The sequence below is a fragment of the Macaca fascicularis genome, chromosome 2, assembly GCF_037993035.2.
Source record: "Macaca fascicularis isolate 582-1 chromosome 2, T2T-MFA8v1.1".
Lineage (NCBI taxonomy): Eukaryota > Metazoa > Chordata > Mammalia > Primates > Cercopithecidae > Macaca > Macaca fascicularis.
The window spans coordinates 126,644,078-126,667,277 of record NC_088376.1 but is presented as its reverse complement, the minus strand read 5'-3'; the positions used below and the strand labels follow the sequence as shown (position 1 = coordinate 126,667,277).

The following is a 23,200-nucleotide window of genomic DNA, read 5'->3' as shown; positions in this document are numbered from 1 at the left end:
CCTGCAATCCCAGCACTTTGGGAGGCCGAGGCAGGCGAATCACAAGGTCAGGAGTTCGAGACCAGCCTGGCCAACAAGGTGAAACCCCATCTCTACTAAAAATACAAAAATTAGCTGGGCATGGTGGTGTGCGCCTGTAATCCCAGCTACTGGGGAGGCTGAGGCAGAAGAATGGCTTTAATCCAGGAGGCGGAGGTTGCAGTGAGCTGAGATCGTGCCACTGCACTCCAGGCTGGGTGACAGAGCAAGACTGCATCTCAAAAAAAAAAAAAAAAAAAAAGACATATTCCCACCCCCATCCACGACAAATCAGTGTCAGATTCTGATAGGTGTGTCTATGACTAACAATATACTCATACACTTTTGGGGCTTCAAATGATATTATGTTTATCATCAAATACACTGTTCCTGGGGCAGAACTTCAAAAACAAGGTCCTTCATTTACCTTGCTCACCAACCTCAAGATGCTCTCGAGTTGTCTTTACGGCAAGTCCACAGCACAGAGACCTGAAGAGGGTGTGCCCTCACTTCTAGGCAAGATTATACACCTCCTCCTCTAGGTTACCAAAGCCCGTCTACATACCCCTAGCAAGCCATTTGTAGGAGAGTTACAATGATTTAATGATTCAATAATGTTCCTCAGCAGACTAAATGCTTTTAATTCTCCCATAAATACGCGTTGCTTAGCCTGTTGAAGATACTTATTACCTATTAAAATAAAATAGACATGAAATGGAACTGACATAAAGAGGAGAGAGGACAATGGGGAGAGAAATGAGAGAAGAGGAAAGGAGAAGATAGAGGGGAATTGGGGAGAGGGAGAGAGCGAAGGGGAGAAGAGAGAGCGCTTTCTCAGCATTTTCTGTATAGCTCAGAGACTGCAAAATCTGATTTCTGTATCTAATTATACCCAAACAAAGGTGTAGCTGATAGGAAAGAGCATTTGATTATTTGAGCATCCAGCTCTGTATCTGTCTCTCTTGTTTTCTTCCCTTAGTGTTGGCCCCAGCCTATAGTTCAAAATGAGAAACCTTATTTTGTTTGGGGAAATTAGAAGTCTACCTCCCAGTCATCTAATGGAGTGGGATTCAAGAAACACAAAGGTTAATTGGATGGTTCAACCTAGCAATTGTGATCTTAGAAGTAGTCCTGAGTTAAGCTCTATCCTTGGGGACTTGGGGATAAGAAGGTACTTGGGATAGAAAGACTGGAGGAAGATAGAGCTGTGAGAGCAGCAGTCAATCAAAGGAAGGCGTCTGCAATTTTCCTTTGTGGGACTAAGGGACTACCCAGTAATGGGCAGGAGAATAATTGAAATTAATGATAATAATAGTGCTACAATCATATACCATTAATTTATCATTTACTGTGTGCATTTCCCTGTGTAAAGTGCTTTTCAGGCATTAACTCTTCCTTTCCCTACTGCACTCACGTGATGTGTGCATTATTATTGACACCATTCTACATGTGAAGTAACAGCTTCCACCTGTTAAATAATATTTCACACAAGAAGATTGCAATTCAGCACCCTATAAATTAGCCACTACCCTGAAGATCACTGGACTAACAGTTCATGCCCTTGCTCTGCTATTAACTTCTTCCCTGACAACAGCAAGGTTTCTAACGTCCCAGGGACTTATTTTCCAATGTCTAGTGCTCACTAAAGAGGAATTAAATTGAATCTGCAGAATAGGGCTAATTCTCATTGCACTACTTCTCTCCCAGGATTGTTTTGAGGCTAGATGGGGAAATATGAAAATATGCGGAAGGCATTGGGCATGAAACAAAGGTGAGCCATGATACCACTGTGTGCTTGCCATTGGTAAACACTCCTGGTCCCATAAACTGCCTTGGGTCAACCTGGTCTCCTTTATGGGAGGAGAGTTTGAATAACATAGCCTCTTTCTTTTACAGAAAATCTTAAAGATTCTTTAAGATTCTTCCTAATTCCCAGAGAAGTTACTTTAAGCCAAAACTCTTGCAATACATATTCACTGAAACATGAGATGGTATTTATTAATATGCTCATTCTTAGAGCATTCAAGCATTCTGTCAGCCTTGTAAGATAAGTTGCTTTTAAAAATCTACTTTACATTAATATGGAAGGAAACTAAATCCTCATTATTTGACTTGAGATCTGAAAATGGCTCAGAACATCCTGTCACAGTAACCTAGGCAGGAGATTGGCTTTAAAACTAGACTCTAAGGAACATGAAAAAATGATATAACCTGATATGACATTTCAATTTCACAATCATGCACCATTCGCATGGCCATTTCTGCTTTCTGAGAACTGATATTTATTTATCTGTACAAGAAGACATTTACTGTAGTGACATACAGTAGCTGGCTGATTTCTTTGGCCCAATTTTCTCACTATTAAATCATTCAGCATCATTAACAATTGTGTTACTTCTAAAGGCATTCAGATTCTCATTTTTACTTAAAGGTGGGCAATCTTGTCATATATATTCAGTAGAAAAAAAATTTTCAGTAGCTATTGATAAGCGTGGCTCCAGTCTGCCTGAAACTGCTCACAACTGCTTGGAAATGCATAGGAACAAATCCTGGTAATCTGTGATTCACAATACACATTTATCCTGGCCATTTTAAAGTTTGTTTTCCCTCATTGGCATCTTCTATTTGCAAGTCAGATAAATGGCACTCACAAGCAGAACCCTCTAGTAGTTCTAGTACAACAGATGCATGGCTGTCATTCCATAACTCCAGATGGATTCTGGAGGCAAATAAAATAAAATCCTCCATGACAGTCAAATGAGCAAAAGAGCCTAGGGATTATGAGATTGATTTCTTTGCTTCTAGAGTAAAACAATACCAATTTGTCTTACCCATCTCCACCCCTCTAACTTCTATAGCACATTGGCTATCAGGATCTTGGGCCTCTTGCATGGTGGTTATGAATTGTGCTCTGGATTTGGGCCCACACTCTGAACCTTCTGCCTATAAGTGATGCAACCAGGGAGAGTTGGTAACTGCTCTAAGCTTCCCTTCTCTCATCTATAAATATGAATAATAATATAAACTAGGGTTGTCTTGAGTATTAGCTCAACACAACACACAGTAGAAACCCAATCAATATCGGTTGATGTTATAGTTATTATCGTCCTTGTCACTTCCCTACAACATTAATTTTATTTGTGCAGGATGTATAATGTCATGTCCCAGAGGACTATAAATTGAGATGAAAATGTGTTAATTTTTTGGATGTGAACTACCTTGGAAGGGTATTTGATTTCTTAAACTGCTTGAATTAGTTTATGTTCACCTACTACAGCAATTTTGTAGTTTCATGTTCAAAGTTTGACTTGAAGAATCACAAATGACATAATTTTTTTAAAAAGTGTGTGTTTGGTTAGAAACAAAACAACGACGAAAAATAGATGGTAACCAAAATAAAGTTGCCCAAAAATGATCAGTAGTTGATATGGTTAGGCTTTGTGTCCCCACCCAAATCTCATCTAGAATTGTAATCCCCAGGTGTTGAGGGAGAGACCTGGTGGGAGGTGATTGGATCATGGGGGTGGTTCCCTCCATGCTGTTCTCATGACAGTGAGTGAGTTCTCATGAAATCTGATAGTTTTATAAGTGTTTGGTAGTTCCTCTCTTGCTCACTTCTTCTCTCTGCGGCCACCCTATGAAGAGGTGCCTTCCACCATGATTGTAAATTTCCCGAGGCCTCCCTCGCCATACAGAACTGTGAGTTAATTAAACCTCTTTTCTTTAGAAATTACCTAGTCTCAGGCAGTTCTTTATAGCAGTGTGAGAATACTCTAATACAGTAGCCATCTTTGTGAATAAAGAGGATGGGTTTTAAACAAGGAAAACTATTGTGAACATCTGAACAAATGCTTTTCTAGTATTTGAAAGTTTTCTTAAGTATGCACCACAGTCTTGAGACCTTGCTCACACTGTGAATTTGCTTAAACCTGCTCTTCACAAATGGTGTCATAGCACCTCTTACTTCCCCAATCACAGCTTCATCATGGTAGGATTTTAATCGATGTGGTTTGCTCTTTGCAGCTACAATGGCATCCTGCTGATCTACGGGCAATCTGCCTCTGTGACTCCTATGATTCAAGCTCATTTTTAAATTAACTTTTATCTGCTAAGTAATGAGCACTTTGGCTTTTTAATATCACAGAAGTTTCATCTAGGAGACTTTTCTTTTTCGATTACTAGAATTATCTCTCTCTGTTCCTTCCTCCCACGACATAATGAAACAAAACCTACCATTGTATTACACAATTCAGGATTTCATCATATCTCGCTTAACGGGAAAGACTGTTTACAAAGAGATAAAGCAGCACGCCTTTACAAGATGATTCTATATGAGTAGAATGTGGTTTTATATAATAAAATAGTTTTTTTCCCCCACTTTATGTGTGGATTAGCTGTATTAACTTCTTCTGTTTAGAAGTCAGGATATTTCCTCAGACTTAAAAATTCTGTGAGTGTGTTAATATGGGATCCAGAAATAAACATGCATGTTGGATTTATGCTATATGCATGGCAATCTCTTAGGTATGTCCATTTGTACATCGTGGTGGGGATAAGCCCAAGTTTGGTGACTCTGTTAAAGACATTTTGTTTTGTTTTGTTTTGTTTTTGAGATGGAATCTGGCTCTGTTGCCCAGGCTGGAGTGCAGTGGTGCCAACTCGGCTCACTGCAAGCTCTGCCTCTCAGGTTCACGCCATTCTCCTGCCTTAGCCTCCTGAGTAGCTGGGACTACAGGCACCCGCCACCTAGCCCAGCTAATTTTTTTGTATTTTTTAGTGGAGATGGGGTTTCACTGTGTTAGCCAGGATGGTCTCGATCTCCTGACCTCGTGATCCGCCTGTCTCGGCCTCCCAAAGTGCTGGGATTACACGCTTTGAAATCATTAAGACTATTAACTCAAATTTGAGATAGAAAAAATAAAAATAAAAATAAAAAAACACTTGCCCAAAATTTCAAATTCGGTTTCGTTACTCTTTTTTTAAGTTAACATATTAAAGTGTTGCACATCTGAACATTTTCTAGTCCCTTCAAACTTAACAAATTTCTAAAAACAGAGAATTCTCCCAGTTATCCTTCAAAATTTATTATTTTAAGGTTCAGATCTCTACAATAGAGATTTGCGAAATTTATTTTACTCACATACTCCCCAAAATAATGTAAAAAACTATGTCCCTAGTTGTATAAAGTTGGCATCTAATTTTGTTTTTATTGAAAGTTCAAATAGCTGCAAAGAAAGTAATTTCTGGCATATTGAATGTATTAGGTTGGGAGTGGTGGCTCACGCCTGTAATCCCAGCATTTTGGGAGGCCGAGGCTGGTAGATTGCTTGAATCCAGGAGTTTGAGACCAGCCTGGGCAACATGGCAAAATCTTGTCTGTACCAAAAAATACAAAAAATTAGTTGAGTGTGGTGGTGTGTGCCTATAGTCCCTGCTACTTGGGAGCTTGGGAGGCTGAGGTGGGAGGATTAATTGAGACCAGGAGGTGAAGGTTGAAGTGAGCCGAGATTGTTCCCGTACACACCAGCCTGGGTGACAGTAAGATCCTGTCTCAAAAAAAAAAAAAAGAAAAAAAAATTGATATTTAAAGTAAAATTATTGTATCAATTTTTAAATGTATCCAATGGAACAGTTACTTGATATTCTGTTATAATTAACAGATATTCTCTTATAATTAACAAGTTATTTAACAGGTGGAAATTTTATATCTTCTTTTGTTCTCTTTGAATTTGTATTTTTATTATACTTCCCTCACAGAATTATAGGATGATATAATTTTTTTTCTGGAAAGCATATTATTAATTACCCTATTATTATTTTTTGGCCACAAAAATATGTATACAGATTTAAGTTAACTGTTTAATTACTTGTGATCCTAAGACTTTAAGTATTAAATTTCTTTTGGGTTGAGTGATCATTACAAGTATTATTAATGCATAATTTTCCAAAACAACAAAAATATATTATAAATTTAATATGTAATTATTAAATTTAAAAAGTAGCCAGGTACAGTGGCTTATGCCTGTAATCTCAGCACTTTGGGAGGCCGAGGCAGGAAGATAACTTGAGTCCAGGAATTTGAGACCCTATCTCTGCAAAAAATATGATGAAACCTTGTCTCTGCAAAAAATACAAAAATTAGCTGGGTGTGGTGGCATGCACCTGTTGTCCCAGCTACTTGGGAGACTGAGGTGGGAGGATCATCTGAGCCTGGGAGGTGGAGTGAACTGTGATTATGCCACTGCACGCCAGCCTGGGTGGTGGCATGAGACTCTGCCTCAATAAAATAAAATAATAAGTAAAAATTTTATTGAAAATGTACAATTCTTAGATGAACAGGCTGTTTTAGTACATTTCGTATGGCTATAACAGAGTACCTGAGACTGGGTAATTTATAAAGAAAAGAGGTTTATTTAGCACATAGTCTACAGGCTGGGAAGTTCAAGATTGGAAAGCCATGTCTGGTGGCTTGTGGTGAGGGCCTTGTGCTGTGTCAAAACATGGCAGATAAATGAAAGGGGAACTGGGTATGTGGGAAAAGGGATAGAAGACAAAAGAGGCGGACTCAATTCATAACAACCTGCTCTCACAAGAACTAATACAGTCTTATGAGAACTAATGCAGTCTCTCAAGAAAGACATTAACTCATCTAAGTCATCTAACCGGCTTTAAAAAGCACTGCCTCCTAACACTGCCACATTGAAGACCAAGCTTCAACATGAGTTTTGGTGGGGGATAAACCATATTCAAGCCTTAGCAGTTAATATGTAATTTTTTTGACAAATATTATTTATTTACAGAATAGTACATGATTCAGCATAAATTTCATTTCCATTTTTCCTTTTTTAGATGTAAATGCTGAGAAAGCTTGCTTGCATAAATGAGAACAAATGGAGTTTTGTTACAGCAATACGATTTATTACTTTCTTTTTGAGTTATATGTCCCACATCACATAGTAACCTGTCACCAAAAATTATTTTTTAATTATCAATCAACTGATGAGCGTACTAGAATTTTTAATTGTATTGAAAGCCAAAAAATAGTAAACCTCCTTATATCCAAAAAAGTGTATTAGTCAGGCATCAGAATCACTCACCTTTGTCAACACCAACACCAATATTTCAATGGTCCCCTTTTCAGTGTCCCAAATGTTTTATATTCTGTAAATGTACTGTGTAGTAAGACTTGAGTTGGTAAATAAGCATACTTTTCTTTTGTAAAATGGAGTAGTTGATTAAGAAAGACGACAGCAAAATCTTTTTTGATACAGGACATTCTAAGGAAGATAGAGTTTGGGCAAATGCACACGTAAAGGGTGAAATTTAAAATTTATTTCCTTAAAATTATCCAGCCTAGGTACCCTCTTAAGGTTTTGTGTCCCCCTAGGTGTATGTGTGTTTGTGTTTATGTTTAGAAATGCTGGGCTATATTGATTTCACTTATATGACCATTGTATAAGTCAACAGAAAGTGAGGTTTAGGGTAAGGAATTGGTAGGAAAAAGACATAGATAGATAGATATACAGAGATGAAGAACTCCATTTTCAAACTAAACAATTATTAATATATGCCTATTCTATATACTAAGGGAACAACATATTTCAAATGAGCACAGGTCACACTGTCTAAATAATCAGAAAAATGGTTGACTAACTCCATAATGCTGGAATTATAAATAAATCTACAGCAAGCTTCACTGCTCTTTCCTTGATCTCATGAGATTTCTAATCATTTATCTCAGAGGGGTTTCTAGCAAGTCAGGTGATACTTTCCCAGCCCAGGAGCACAAGAGATTGACAGACATCATGTCTTTGTTGTAGCTTCAAGAGATTTGGATAAAAAAGAATATGATTTCCTTTCAAACACCTACCCCAAGGGCTCAGGTAACTCCAAAGTCCTGCAAGCATTAGTAAAAAAAATTAGAAGGAACAGAAAAAGTTATTTGAAAAAGAAAACCACTTACAATGAGTGGGCCCCGGTTGTTTTCCCGGTATTTGTTCTGGAAGAAAATGTAAACGACAGTGGCGGCCAAAGAGTAGAGGAAGGCGAAGACAGCGACAGTGACGAAGAACTCTGCTGAAGACGAGGAGTCACCAATCAATGCCAGCTTCTGCCGTTCCTTTCCCTCGCAGGTGGGCACCTCAAACGTCACCTGGTGCAACCTAAATTGCCAGATTTAAGGAGACATTCTTTAAATGCAATGAAGATGAAAATAGGTGACTTGTGTCTACATCTTCTAAAGCAAAATGGGATGTGATCTGGGAGCTTTAGTGCGTGCCTATGTAACATATTCATTAAGAAATTTACAGGCATTATAGCTAGAAATGTGGAAATCAATATTGCAGCTAATCATCATTTAACCTTAGGTAGAGGGGAGGAGGGAAGAGGAAAGGGAACCTGAAATCGTGATAAATTAAACTACGGCATCCCCCTGCTGAAATTCTTCAGTGCTTCCTCTCTTTAACAGGGCTCACTAGGCCTTACCTTGGTGCCCCTAACTGTATCTCCAGCCTCCACCCCTGCTGCTCTGTCCTCTATCACCCTGTTTCAACTACATTGGCCTGCTTTCTGTTTCTCAGTTATGACAAACATGGTCCTGTCTCCAGGTCTTGTTGTTGACTGTTCTCTTTTCTTAAATCACTCTGCCCCCTGACATTTCCCATGGCTGCCTCCTTGGCATTCAGGCATCAGCTCAACATCTCCTGAGAGATGAGGGCCTTTTCCTGCCATTAATCAAAAGGAGCTCCTTTCCTTTAGGCATTTTCTATTACATCACTCTATTTAATGTCATTCATAGCACTCACTGCCAGATAAAGCTGTCTTGGTAATGAATTTGATTACCTTCTTTTTTTTTTTCAGTCTCCACTGCCCACGCAACTGTGAATATCATTTCTCCATGATAGTGGGAATCTTGGTTTTCTTTTTCTCTGTGATCCCAAACACCTGACATTTTTAAGGCACTGAGCAAATAGCAGTTGGATAAATGATTGCACATTCTTGATTCTGTAAGATGGCTGATAGATTGTAATTTGATTGAACTTTTATAACTTCTATTTTAGTGAGTAAACTCTATCAGGATAGCGTGCAGGCTCAATAAATTACTGGATACAGACAAAATAAGATGCTTTGGGCAATAGTTTCAGCTCAGTAAATAACACCTAAGGAAGACGTGTTATAGCCAATATAATAGCTCAGGGTGTGAACTGGAACTAAGTTGTGAACTGTAATTTAACATAGAGGCCAAAATTTTTATTCAGAAATGATAATTAGGGAGACACTTGCAAAAAGATATGACTGAGGCTTATTTATAACAATAAAGTGCCACTTGGAAAATTAACTATAAAAGTAACAGTGATGATAAAGCCAATCACGAACCTCATAATTCCAACTTATGCTTAGGAAGTATTTTTCTTACTAAACAAAACTCAATCCCTTTAAAATGGATTTGGTAGAAGTCCTAGCCAGAGCACTCAGGCAAGTGAAAAAAATAAAACGCATCCAAATAGGAAAAGAAGTCAAACTGTCTCTCTTCACTGATGATACAATTTTCTGTCTAGAAAATTCTAAATAATCTACCAAAAGCCTACTAAAACTGATAAATGATTTTAGTAAGTTTTTGATATAAAATCAGTGTACAAAAATCAGTAGCATTTCTATACACCAATAATGTCCAGACTGAGAGTCAAATCAAGAGCACAATCTCATTTACAATAGTCACAAAGAAAATAAAATGCCTAGGAATACAGCTAAATAAGGAGGTGAAAGATCCCTACAAGGAGAAGTATAAAACTCTGCTGAAAGAAATCAGAGATGACATAAATAAATGGAAATACTTTCCATGTTCATGGATTGGAAGAATCAGTATCACTAAAATAGCCCTATTGCCCAGAGCAACTTACAGATTAAATTCTATTCCTACCAAACTACCAATGTCATTCTTCACAGAATTAAACAAAACAAAACAAAACAAACAAAACAAAAAAACCACTATTCTAAAATTCACATGGGACCCAAAAAAAGAGCCTGAATAGCCAAAACAGTCTTAAGCAAAAGGAACAAAGCTGGAGACATCACAATACCCAACTTAAAACTATACCACAAGGCTAGAGCAACCACAACAGCATGGTACTAGTACAAAACAGACACATAGACCAATGGAACAGAATAAAAAACTCAGAAATAAAACCACACATTTAAAACTATCTGATCTTTGACAAGGTTGACAAAAACAAGCAATGGAAAAAGAACTCCCTACTCAGTACATGGTGCTGGGATAAATGGTTAGCTATGTGAAGAAGAATGAATGAAACTGGACTCTTACCTTTCACCATATAAAAAAATTAACTCAAGATGGATTACAGATTTAAATGTAAGACTTCAAACTATAAAAATCCTGGAAGAAAACCTAGGAAATACCCTTCTCAACATTGGTCTTGGCAAATAATTTTTGGCTAAGTCCCCAAAAGCAAATGCTACAAAAACAAAAATTGGTAAGTGGGACCTAATTAAACTGAAGAGTTTCTGCACAGGAAAAGAAATCATGAAAAGACCTACAGGACCGGAGAAAATATTCACAAATTACGCATCTCACAAAGGCCCAATATCCATAACCTATAAAGAACTTAAACAAATCAACAAGAAAGAAATGAACAGCCCCCATTAAAAATGAGCAAAAGACATAGACACTTCTCAAAAAAAGACATAGGACTGGGCGTGGTGGCTCATGCCTGTAATCCAAACACTTTGGGAAGCCGAGGTGGGGTGGATCACCTGAGGTTGGGAGATCGAGACCAGACTGACCAACATGGAGAAACCCCATCTTTACTAAAAATATAAAATTAGGCGGGCGTGGTGGCGCATGCCTGTAATCCCAGCTACTCGGGAGGCTGAGGCAGGAGAATCGGTTGAACCCGGGAGGCGGAGGTTGCCGTGAGCCGAGATCGCGCCATCACACTCCAGCCTGCGCAACAAGAGTGAAACTCCGTCTCAAAAAACCAAAACAAACAAACAAACAAAAAAGACATAGAAGTGGCCCAAAAAACATTAAAAAATACTCATCTTCACTAATCATCAGAGACATGCAAATCAAAACCATGATGAGATAACATCTCACACCAGTCAGGATGACTATTCTTAAAAAGTCAAAACCAACAGATGCTGACAAGACTGCAGAGAAAAAGGAACACTTATGCACTTAGCCACCATGGAGAGCACTTTGGAGATTTCTCAAAGAACTTAAAACAGAGCTACTATTTGACCCAGCAATCCCGTTACTGGGTATATACCCAAAGGAAAATAGATCATTATACCAAAAAGACCCATGCACTTGCATGTTCATGGCCATGCTACTTACAATAGCACAGACATAGAATCAACTTAGGTGCCCATCAATGGTTGATTACATAAAGAAAATGTGGTACATATACGCCACGGAATACTATGTAGCTGTAAAAAAAGAATGAAATTACGTCATTTACAGTATCATGAATGGAGTTGGAGGCCATAATCCTAAGCAAACTAAGGCAGGGACAGAAAACTAAATATGCATGTTCTTGCTTATCAGTAGGAGCTAAACATGAAGCACACACGGACATAAACATAGGAACAATAGACACTGCAGAGTACTAGAGTGGGGAGGGAAGAGGACATGGGTTGAAAAGCTACCTATTGGGTACTATGCTCACTGCCTGGGTGCAATATTCCCAAGTAACACACCTGCACATGTACCCCCATATCTAAAATAAAAGTTGACATAGAAAAGAAAAAAAAACCAACAGATTCGTTGTGTACATCATCTTCCAATTAAGATAATAATGATAATAACATAATAATAGCTATTAACATATTGGGGCATTTCTTATGGGCCAGAAACTAAGGCTTAGAAAGATTAAGTAATTTGTTCTAAGCCACATAGTTAGTAAATGTCAGTCCAGGGGTTTAAATCTGCATCAAACTCCGGAGCCTGATTTTTAAACTTCTACATTGACTTGTTTATGTTAAATAATGAAGACATTAACTAGGATATATTTATTTTTAAAGTGAAGCTTATGGACCTCTGACATTAGAATTACTAGGGACTATGTTAAAAATGTATATTCCTGGGCCCCATCTCAGATCTACTGAATTGAAAGCTCTAGGGGTATGCCTAGCTCACAGCTAAAGCAGGAAAATCCAGTCCCCTTCAGTTCCTTATTTCTCAAGTCCATTTGTTTTTGCTTGTACTGTATATTGCACTTTCCCACAAAAATCCTTTTTCTGTTTTTTTTTTTTTTTGAGACGGAGTCTCGCTTTGTCGCCCAGGCTGGAGTGCATTGGCGTGATCTCGGCTCACTGGAAGCTCCGCCTCCCAGGTTCACGCCATTCTCCTACCTCAGCCTCCAAGTAGCTGGGACTACAGGAGAACACCACCTCGCCCGGCTAGTTTTTTGTATTTTTGGTGGAGACGGGGTTTCACTGTGTTAGCCAGGATGGTCTCGATCTCCTGACCTCGTGATCCGCCCCCCTCGGCCTCCCAAAGTGCTGGGATTACAGACGTGAGCCACCGCGCCCGGCTTTCTTAACAAACATAAATGTGTACAGCTCCAACAAAATTCAGGACAACAGAAGCATTCATTGTGGTTATATTGTAGAGCCCCTTTCCTACCCTTGCCAGTGATATTGGAATATTCTTCAATAGTTTTGCCTGTAGAAATACTGAAAAATGAAATGGATTTAAAAGGTAATCATGTCAATCATTCTGATGCAGGTGATTTTCAGATAATACACACTTTTTCTCATTATTTAAAAAAATGTGGCATTGACTTAATACACTTCCAACGACTTTATAGTTCACATAATAGCTAGATGCGGCCGGGTGCCCCGGCTCACGCCTGTAATCACAGCACTTTGGGAGGCCAAGGCAGGCAGACTGCTTGAGGTCAGGAGTTTGAGACCAGCCTGACCGACATGGTGAAACCTCATGTCTACTAAAAATACAAAACTTAGCCAGACGTGGTGGCAGGCACCTGTAATCCCAGCTGCTCGGGAGACTGAGGCAGGAGAATCACTTGAACCTGGGAGGCAGAGGTTTCAGTGAGCCGAGACCGGGCCATTGCACTCCAGTCTGGTCAACAAGAGCCAAACTCCGTCTCAAAATAAATAAATAAATAAATAAATAAATAAATAAATAAATAAATAGAGGCTGGGGTTAGAGCGGGGAATAAAGAAGAGCTGGAATGGTGCCTGTCCATGTTGAACTTAAAGTTTAGAGAGAAAAGACGGGTTTTCTGAGAAGAACCTGAGGCTAGTCTGGGGGTGGAGTAGCCAAGGTAAGATTCCCTATGGAAATGACTTTTAGGCTGGAGCTTTAAAGATAATAGGAATTACCCAGATCAAAAGTTAAGAAAGAAAGCACAATGAGATACTACTTCACATCCACTAGGGTGACTATAAAAAGAAAGATTATAAGATTGGAATTAAAAGTGTTGGTAAGGATGTAGAGAAATGGGAACTTTCATATGTTGCTGGGGAGAAGGTAAAATGCTGCGGTCACTTTGGAAAACAGTCTGGCAGTTCTTCAGGTAGTTAAATATAGAGTTATAATATGACCCCATTCCAGCAATTCTACTCCTAGATACATACCCAAGAGAAATGATAACATTTGTCAATACAAAATCTTGTACAAGAGTGTTCATAGCAGCATTATTCATAATAGCCAAACAGGAGAAACAACTGAAATGTCTATTAACTGATGAATGAATAAATAAGATGTAGTTTATTCATATAACAGAATATTATTTGTTAATAAAAATAAAGTACTGATACATGTTACGACATGGATAAGTCTTGAAAACATTATGCTCAGTGAAAGAAGCTAGTCACAAAAGACCACATATTCTATGATTCCATTTCTATAAAATGTTTAGAATAGGTAAATCTATGGAGACAAAAAGCAGGTTAGTGTTTGCTTAGGACTGGGTGGAGGATGGGAGAATTGTACAGTTTAAATGGGCAAATTGTATGGTATGTGAATGATGTCCCAATGAAGCTTAGAAAAGACGAAAGAACATGTACCAAGCTCCTGCATCGGCAAAGGGTGTAACACATGGGGGAATACAATGTGGCTTGGGAAACTGGAAGAGGGTGGGAAAGGGAATGGTGGTGCAGGATGGGGTGGAAAAGTAGCTGGGGGCCCCCATTGTGGAGCCTTGTTGGCCAGGTGGCCAAATTATAGATTTTGGCCTTAATCTTCAGACAAAGATTAGAAAGATCTTCTTAGAATAAACAGTATGCAAAACAAAAAAAAAATGTCACCTGTTGCAATTATCTGCACCTGATGCTTTCCAGGTGCCAGGCTGCACCCAGGATCAGCGTGTCTCCAATGCACCTATTCCTTCAGCTGACATGCACAAACTAGGTCTGCAATCGTTGTGTGTGGTGGGGACAGTAGGGAGGGAGAGAATAAAATATTTTTTAAAATATGCAGTCAGCCAAATAGCAATATTTTGCCTATTGCTGACTTATCATGTTGACTTAAAGAAATTATTAATTGTGCTTATCTTAATAAGGCAAAAAAATACTAAAAGATCTTATTAATACTGATGATGTATAGCTGGATATTTAGCCTACCAGCCATACTGGGATAAAAAAATATATATATATGTGTATGTATCTATATATAGATACACACACACTTATGTGTATATATATACACACGTATGTAAATATATGTGTGTATCTATATATAGAGATATATACACATATGTATATACACATATATATAAAACTGTTGCTTAAAAGAGCTTATATATAAGAACTTTATAAGTTCTTATAAGCAAAAGGCATATATATGTATAAATACGTATATATTTATTTATATATTATATATAAGTTCTTTTAAGCAACAATTACATATATGTATAAATACATATATTTTGTATTTTGGGGGAAACTGTATAGTCAGCATGTGTTTTGTAGCTGTAATAACTTTGGAAGCAAATATTCATTCAGAATCTAAACAAGGAAAATATTTTCTAAACAGAGCATGTCATTCAACAGAATATGGATGCTGACGGGGCCACCTCTGATCTTGTGAGGAACTAGTCAGGGAGCAATTGCTGAAGCTGCAAAAGGTACCAAATTCAATTTGTTAATTTCAAATGTAAAATTCTCTTCTTGGCTTGCCCGACCCAATCAAGAGGTAATTGAATTTCACTGGGTTTTGCTGCATTGTGTCTATCAATGAAAGGCCTCCATTTTAGAGTGGTTTCTTAAAGAAAAAATTGTACCAATGTTTAAATGGAGTCATTTAAAACATTTCACTGATTTTTCAATTAAGTTAAACAAACTACTGAGTTGCCATAGTTTTTAGTTATGCTTGTAGGGCCCGGAGTAATATTAAATGCAACTATCCGGGGACTGATGTAAGACAAGTGGCATTGCTTTATTGATAGAAATATTTGTAATAACAACCACCAACATTTTTCAACCTAGGCATTGTGCTAGGTTCTTTACCTACTTGTATCTAATTTAATTCTCATAACAACTCTCTTCAGTGGGTATGATTGCTATTACCATTTTACAGAAGAGGAAACTGAGGCTTGGAAAGGATAATGACCTTGCCTGAGGTCATGTGGCTAGAAGACAGCAGAGATAAGTCAGGAATGTAAGCAGTGTAGAAGGAGCCTACACTGGCAAGTACTGCACATATCTGCCTCTCTGCTTTAAAAATTACAGCATCCTTAGATTTCCAGCTGAATATTTGTAAGCAAATGACCCAAGCCAGCTTTCCCGTGCCATCTCATCTAATGGTAGACTGATAGTCTATATACTGAATAAGATTCTAAACCAATGGTCATTCTGCTACCACCTTGAAGGATGTGAATTTGGCATTGTACAAGGTACCCAGCAGTGATAGAGTTGAATCCCTGTGAAATGACCGACAGAAAGCCATGAAAAACTTGCTAATTTCCAAATCTTGTCCTGGGTTATTCTAACATTTGCCTCAGAAACAAGTAAAGGGTAAATGAACCTGACTATATCATGTTGTGAAATTGTGATAACTGTGGTCTGATTTTTTAATAGAAAGTGAGACATTAGGTAAAACAAAGCACAGATTCATCTTTAGGTAGCACCACACTATTATGGTCATCTGATAATAAGACCTTTGAAATTATTGACAAAACCGTTCACCAGGTGTGGAAGAAAACAGGACTAACGCTCCCACCAGTATATTTGGCGGTGGTTCAATGCAAGACAGAAATGACATGTCCCAAGGGCAGTGATCCAGCCCAGGAGCAAATGTGGGAAGGATTAAGGTGTTGGGGAGCAGGCTGCTGTCATTGAATTTCTGATAGCTGGAATTCAAGATCAGAGGGCAATTGGCAAATTGTAGTGCTGAGTATGTTTTCTCTTTACCTGATTATTTTTCATAGGCCCTGTTTCAATTTTGTTTACCAGTCGACAGGAAGTTTAATCCTTTTGCTCCATTTTTATCCATCTCTTCCCAATATGAACTATTGGCACTTATCTGATTTTAGATTGCCTTGTCTTTAGCCAGCCATATGTGTGTGTATATGTGTAATAAGTGTGTTTGTGTGTGCATTTACAGATACACACATACACTCTTACTCAGCGTACATGATTCACAACATAAATCACTACAAAATCCTGAGAATTTACATAGCACTGTCACACACTGCATCTCATTTTTCTCCCAGGTAACCCCCCCAACACACATTATGCAGATAGGGAAGCTGGAGCTCAGCTATCTCAAAAGAATCACTATAGATCACCTGTTGGCACAGAGTAGAGGAAAACTTAGCACTCAGACTTTCTGATACCAGATCTTAGTTGTTTTACTTATGACCCAAATTTCATTTCCACATTTTCCAAGCCACTGACTTCTCCATTATGCTCAAGTTTTTCATTAATTCAGTAGAGATTTATTGAACTTCATGTGCCAGCCATTAGAAACGGATGGGGAGACAATGAACTATGGGGAATGAGTGTGCAGATTATCTGGAAGGTTGAAAAAGATAAATCCTTCTCTGTTACTTCCACTGGTTTTCTTACTGTACCCGAAGCATGGTATTTGGTGATGCTATTTAGAATGATGATGGTGATTTCACTTCTACTGCTGGATGCCAATCAATGATTGACATTCATTGAGCATATACTAGGCCAGGCACCATGCCAAATGTTTTCATATATTATCTCACTGAAACATTCAAATTTGATCAAGTGGTTACTATTAAGTTATTGCATGTTAATTGTAGGAGCAAGGAGAGTTTTTGAAGTAGGGCCTTGAAATGGAGTCTGTATGACCCCAAAGCTCTTGCTCTTAACCTCCCATACAAAATAAAAAATAATAAAAAAAATCAATGCTATCAATTGTTTGTATCAATCACATATTTGCTGACTTCTTGCACCATTGAGAGCTTTTCTAATGGCCTTCTAGCAACTGACTCTCACTTGTTACTTTCAGTCCTTTCTCCATAGGACAGTTGTCATAGGACGAATGTATGAGAACTGTGGCCATTGTTCCATTGCTCCACTGGCTTATGGATGATTCAAAATTGGGCCTAAAAACTCACGTTGATTGGAATAAGATTCTCCTTTATGCCACCAGCACCTCACAAGGCACATTATGCTGTCATCAAAATCTGGGGAGAGAATCTGCCTTCCCAGAGTCTCAGGTTTAGGATCTATTTGGGGTAGAAAAAGCAGACAAATTCTAAGTGGGGATTGAGAACAGACCTGGGAAATATGCACATCATAGTGAGAACTGAGAGAAAGCTCCAGCAATTGGACTCAGGTTGCTTAAGTCAAGAAAAAGTTTGATGTCTTCAGTTTGCAAAGGGGGAATAGAGAGAGTGGATCTAAAATGTAAGACTCAATTGTAGAAGGTGACAAGGATCCATGTATCTAGGATACCTTTATTGAGAAAAAAGGTCATTACTAGAATTTATCCAACATCAAAGCAAACAGAAATATAAAACAATCTAGTACACACATATTTTTCCAGGAGAGCCTCAGGGATTCAAATGATGCTATTTGTTTCCAGGAAGGTTAGTGGACATTGAGATGACTGTACCTACATTCCCATATGCCAGACTCAAGAGATGAACTCCATATCTTCAGTTAAATGGCATTTTCCAGGCAGCCAGAATCATTTTCCCAGATATTTTTTTTTCTTAACCTTGGTTGAATCAGAAACTGTTTCATCTCCAAGGCTTGCAACAACAGCATGCCTGTGCTAAAAATGTTTTCTTTAAAAAGAAAAGATCTAAGTGAAACACAAAGTGCTATACTTCTGCTTTTCAACATAACAGAGGCATTGCTCCTTGATTTGCTTATGCATTAAGTTTATTGTCTCCATAGGAGGAACTTTGTTTTCATAAGAGGAAATTTTCATTACTTTTTGTCCTCTCCACTTTACCATTAGAGACAATGATTTTTTTTTTTTTTAATTTTGAAGACAGTAGTAATAAATATCGAGCACAGGGAGTGAGCTAGACACTGGAAAATGCAATCAAGATTACTGCAAACAATACTCTTTTCTACAGTATTAATTGCACTCAGACATGTGAAGATAAGGCTGGAAAATTACTGTTCTCCCCTCACCCCCATCATGTAGTTCCCATTTCCATGTGCCAGAAAGATATTTATCCAATTTATTGGAAGTGTATTGCGCTTTTAAGAAGGATCTTTTCAAATTTCACTCCTCCCTACAGTTTGGATTTACACAGATAGACATTTCAACATGAAACTGTGGACTCTAAGGTGATTAAAAAGGAATAGTTTACAAAGGCCAAGGTATGATCTGGAGTAAAAGGGAAGTAAAACTCTACGAAATCCTTACAATGACTTGCAAAGAGGCATTGCTGTGCTCACTAAGCTATGATTTATTAATTTTGGTTTCTTCAAATAGAATTTGAGTAATGGAGAACTCAGACTCTCTCTACGTTTTCAAATTAAAATAGATAATGAGGTCGTTAGCTGTATATTTCAGGGAAAATCCTTTCTTCTCTGGTTTGCTTTCCCTGAGCTGTGGTACTCTACCCAACTGAATTATGAAACAAAAACAGTCCCAGAGTTGATTTTTAAAGAAGTTTGAATGTCCAGTTGACAACTGCTTATTCATCTATTTTATTCAGTTAGTATAGAAATGTATCAGGAATAAACAATTTAAAGTCTTTGATTAAAAGATATTCACAACATTTAGAAACATACAGGTAACATAGGAAGGTGGCAGAAATCTGACCTTTAGTTTAGAATTTAGGTCAAATTGATTGTAATCATTATTTCAGTCAAAACGTGCCATTTATAAAAATTCAACCAATACAGCAATGTTTATAGGAGGAAAAGGTAAGGTTCTTCATAATTTAATCTCCAATATTAACAACTTAAAACACTGAAATTAAACACAATCTTTAATATACTATTTACTACCCAACAATATGACCTGTACATGCCTTGTTTTTTCAAGAAGGATCTGCCTTATTCTTTTTAACAGTCACGTATATACAGGACTATGAATTATCATATTGTACTGTTCTATATGTTACGTAGTGAAGGTTCTATAATAATTTTCTCCCATCCAAGTACTAACCAGGCCCTACCCTGTTTAGCTTCCAACATCAGATGAGATTGGGCGTGTTCAGGGTGATATGGCTGTAGATTACATTAATTTTCTAGATAGCCTCATATTAGTGGACATTTTGAATTTATATGTGCTGCGTCATGTTACATAACTTTTGTTAGATTCTTATTCAGTTTCTTCACTCCCAAAATGTTAAGATTTACTAAACCTCATCACTTTGGTGACCTAGTGCTAAAATGGAAATAAGAGCTGGGTTCTAAAGGTTTCATTCAGACCATTTTACATTTTGTCCAACATGATAAAACCAGTTGACAATTCCTCCCCCTGCCCATTACATACTTCATCTAGTCTCACACCCAGGGGCAACATAGGAAAGAATATTCAAGTATTAGTCCCAGCAATGCAATGTTATTTCCAGTACCCTTCACTTCTATTTGTCTCCATTTTGTGTTCAATGAACAACTACCCTTTTACATGTGTTTTTTTAAATTCATAAATCAAAAGCAATATAAAGCATCTCTGTCAGTATTCAGCTATGTGACCTTGGAGTGTTTCCGAGCTTCAGATTTCTCATCTGCAAAATGGAAGAAATAAAAGCACCATATTCATAGGATTTTCTCTGTGTGTGTGTGTGAGGTTTGAATGAGATAATGCAGTATATTGTACTTGTCATGGTGCTTGAATGTAATTGACAATTACAGGTGCTACAAATATGTGAACTGCAAGGAGTTTCAACAGTTCACAATTAAAGATGTAAGTCTGATGACTAAAGTTGATTTAAAAAATCCAAACTCTTTTAGAAAGTAGATTTTAAAAAACTGGAAACACGCATATTCTATTACTATACAGTTCTGTCAAAAAGTCTCCCGATCAAGCAGTTATTTGGTCATTTTCTGTTATTGCTTACTGTCATTTCATTCTTCATGTAATAACTGGCCTCACTAAATGCTCAGGGTAGGCAACTTCACAGAACTCTTGCTGGGTAGGAAATTCAATATATATGCCAGATTATAATGAAATAAATAGTAATCACTTATGCATATAGAACAAAATACAATCTCCTTTAAACCAATGAAAAGCTATTATCCTGTCAAGAGGCTTTGGAATTGTAAATTTTCAATTCTTTAGTTATTAATATCACCATAAAGAAACAAATCCTTTTTGAAAAATGTCCTAGATACAAGAAAACATTGTACATTTTATTTAACTAGAAACAGTTTGTTAAATATATTTATCAGCTGGGGATAGGAAAAGTACCCTTTATCGTCAGTACATATAATGTCACTCATGTCTCCAACGCTTTGCAGGTGACTAGGAGATTAATCACATAATTTTCAAGCTGCATTTGTAACATGACATGTAAGAATTCATTTTCCACACAGCAACCAGGAATATTTTAAAAGCATAAATCAGACCATGCCACTCCTCTGTGTAAAACTCTTCTCCGATGGTTTCCTCTTGTACTTAGTCATATTCAAACCCCTTAACATGGCCCACAAAGACGGACATCACTTGGTTCATGGCCATTTGTTTGCTATCATCATGCCCACTTGCTTCTTTCTCTCACTAGAACACACCCCTCCACCCACCTTATTCCCAATGTCTTTGGATTAACCCCCACATTGTCCATGGCCAGCTTCATAGGGGAAGGCAATGTTTAGTGAAGTACATTCTGGAGAGTGCAGAGCAGTAAGTCAAGTGCAGTGTCTAGGGCATTGAGGAAGGGTAGAGGACAAGGGCTACCTCCTGCTTATCCAAGCCAGTGTCCTGAACTTCTTTCTCCAAATAAATTACCCCAATTTGGACACTTTTTCAATGAAATGCAGTTTTATACAAAGTCTAGCAAGGGTTTGATTGGAAAGACTGGACTTTTTAATGAGGTCAATGACACCAATCTAGTCATAGGAGGGTCAAAAAAGTCTTTACAAAAGAAAATGGTATTTAATTCTTGTAAAGGGCCCAAAAACAAAAACAAAATAACCGAAACAGCAAGTAACTACTTTCACTTACAGATTAAGATCTATCTTCTATTGATATTTTTCCTCTTGATTAGCAGAATATTTAAATAGAACAGAATCTAAACTAAACTTCCTCTCCTGATAATTAAAAATGTCTAAATCATGTGACTATATGCTACAAGTAAGTCTTACAAGTAATTTAATATTCAATAATTTTGTTTGACTTCCTAGAAATTCTTAATGCTTCTGACAACTCCAAATCCGAGATCCTCAAACTGTAGTTTGGAATGTCTAAAACTCTTTCAAGGGATCCATCAGATCAAAATTATTTTCATGATAACACTAAGATGTTGTTTGTCACTTTCACTCTCACTTTCTTACAAGTATATAGTGGAGTTTTACAGAAGCTGTATGATGTAAGAAGCAGCTATTGTTCTGACAGTTCATGGAATATGCATTTGCATATTTTTATATTTTATAAATTTATCAGTTATGATTTCCAATATGATAGATATCTATGGATATAATCTAAGAAATAAAAAGCTCTTTGTGGTCCTTAATCATTTAAAAATATGGAGGGGTCTTGAGACCTCACATTTGAGAACTGCTCATCTAGATGATAAATTTTGACTTCCCTCAAATTACCTCATTTTACCTAAGCCCACTTTTGGTAATTCAGGTAATATGGGATGGATGGCCTGATTCACCATTTTACACAGGTATTTCTTTTCACTTAGCAGGTATTTACTGAGTATCTACTACATGCAAGTCACCACACTAAGCAATAGTTTTTATTGTCGTCACCATTCAAAGAGTATATGGCAGGTGCTCTCTGTCCTTAGCAAGTACTGAATAAAATGCTCTTTTATCCAAACTAAAACTGCCTGGATATTCTCTATTCAACTGATTGTCCATGCCTGATTCAGAAAGGAGCCCTATCTTCTCAAGTTATAAATGCTCCTTGGTCTTTGACCATTTTAATTCTCCAGGTTTCTCAGGCTAGAGGAAGGAAAATAGAGGTCAGATTTAGATGGCCCACTGGGGTGATTACCCAATATAAACATTACCTCTCCATCCTTTATCTCATTTCTAAAGGGGAGTCAGAGACTGAGGCTGAAATATGGAGAATTTGCAACATGAAATTTGCAAGCAATGTTACTTATCTTAGTATCTCCCATGAAGTGGGCATCTGATGTTTTTGCTTACCTGGTATGTATTGTTTATTTTCTGAACAGTTTCTTGCTTTTCAGATTTGAACCTCAGAACTAGATCTGATCAATTATCATGTTTTATCCACTGGGCTTGAGGATCTAAGGCATGTATACTCAATTCTATGCCAGGATAATGAGGCCAATACAGAAGAAAACACGGGGATAAAGAGAGAGAAAGAGATTCTAGTTTCTTATTGTGTCTCCAGCACCTAGCACAGTGACTGGCACATTTTGTGCTCAAAATTTTTATTGATTCAGTTGACTTTCACCTGGCTTCTTTATGAGTGACTGGAGCATTTCAGATAAAATAATGGCTCATATAACTTTTATTTTGAATGAGCATCAGCTGTAGAAATACCCACTGGCACCTCAAAGTTTGATAAAATCCATTTCTTCTCTGTCTTTCCTCTCTTTTTGCTGCTACCTTGTAC

At 37.5% G+C, this 23,200-nt stretch overlaps 1 protein-coding gene across 2 annotated transcripts in view; it reads right to left on the bottom strand.

Moving 5' to 3' along the window:
- SYNPR (synaptoporin) overlaps positions 1 to 23,200 on the bottom strand; it is a 330,920-nt gene that overhangs the window by 43,467 nt on the left and 264,253 nt on the right. For both annotated transcript variants that reach the window (XM_005547524.4, XM_005547525.4), the window contains one exon: positions 7,982 to 8,180. In XM_005547524.4, the coding sequence (XP_005547581.1) occupies positions 7,982 to 8,180 (199 nt within the window). The remainder of the gene's footprint in view (positions 1 to 7,981; positions 8,181 to 23,200) is intronic.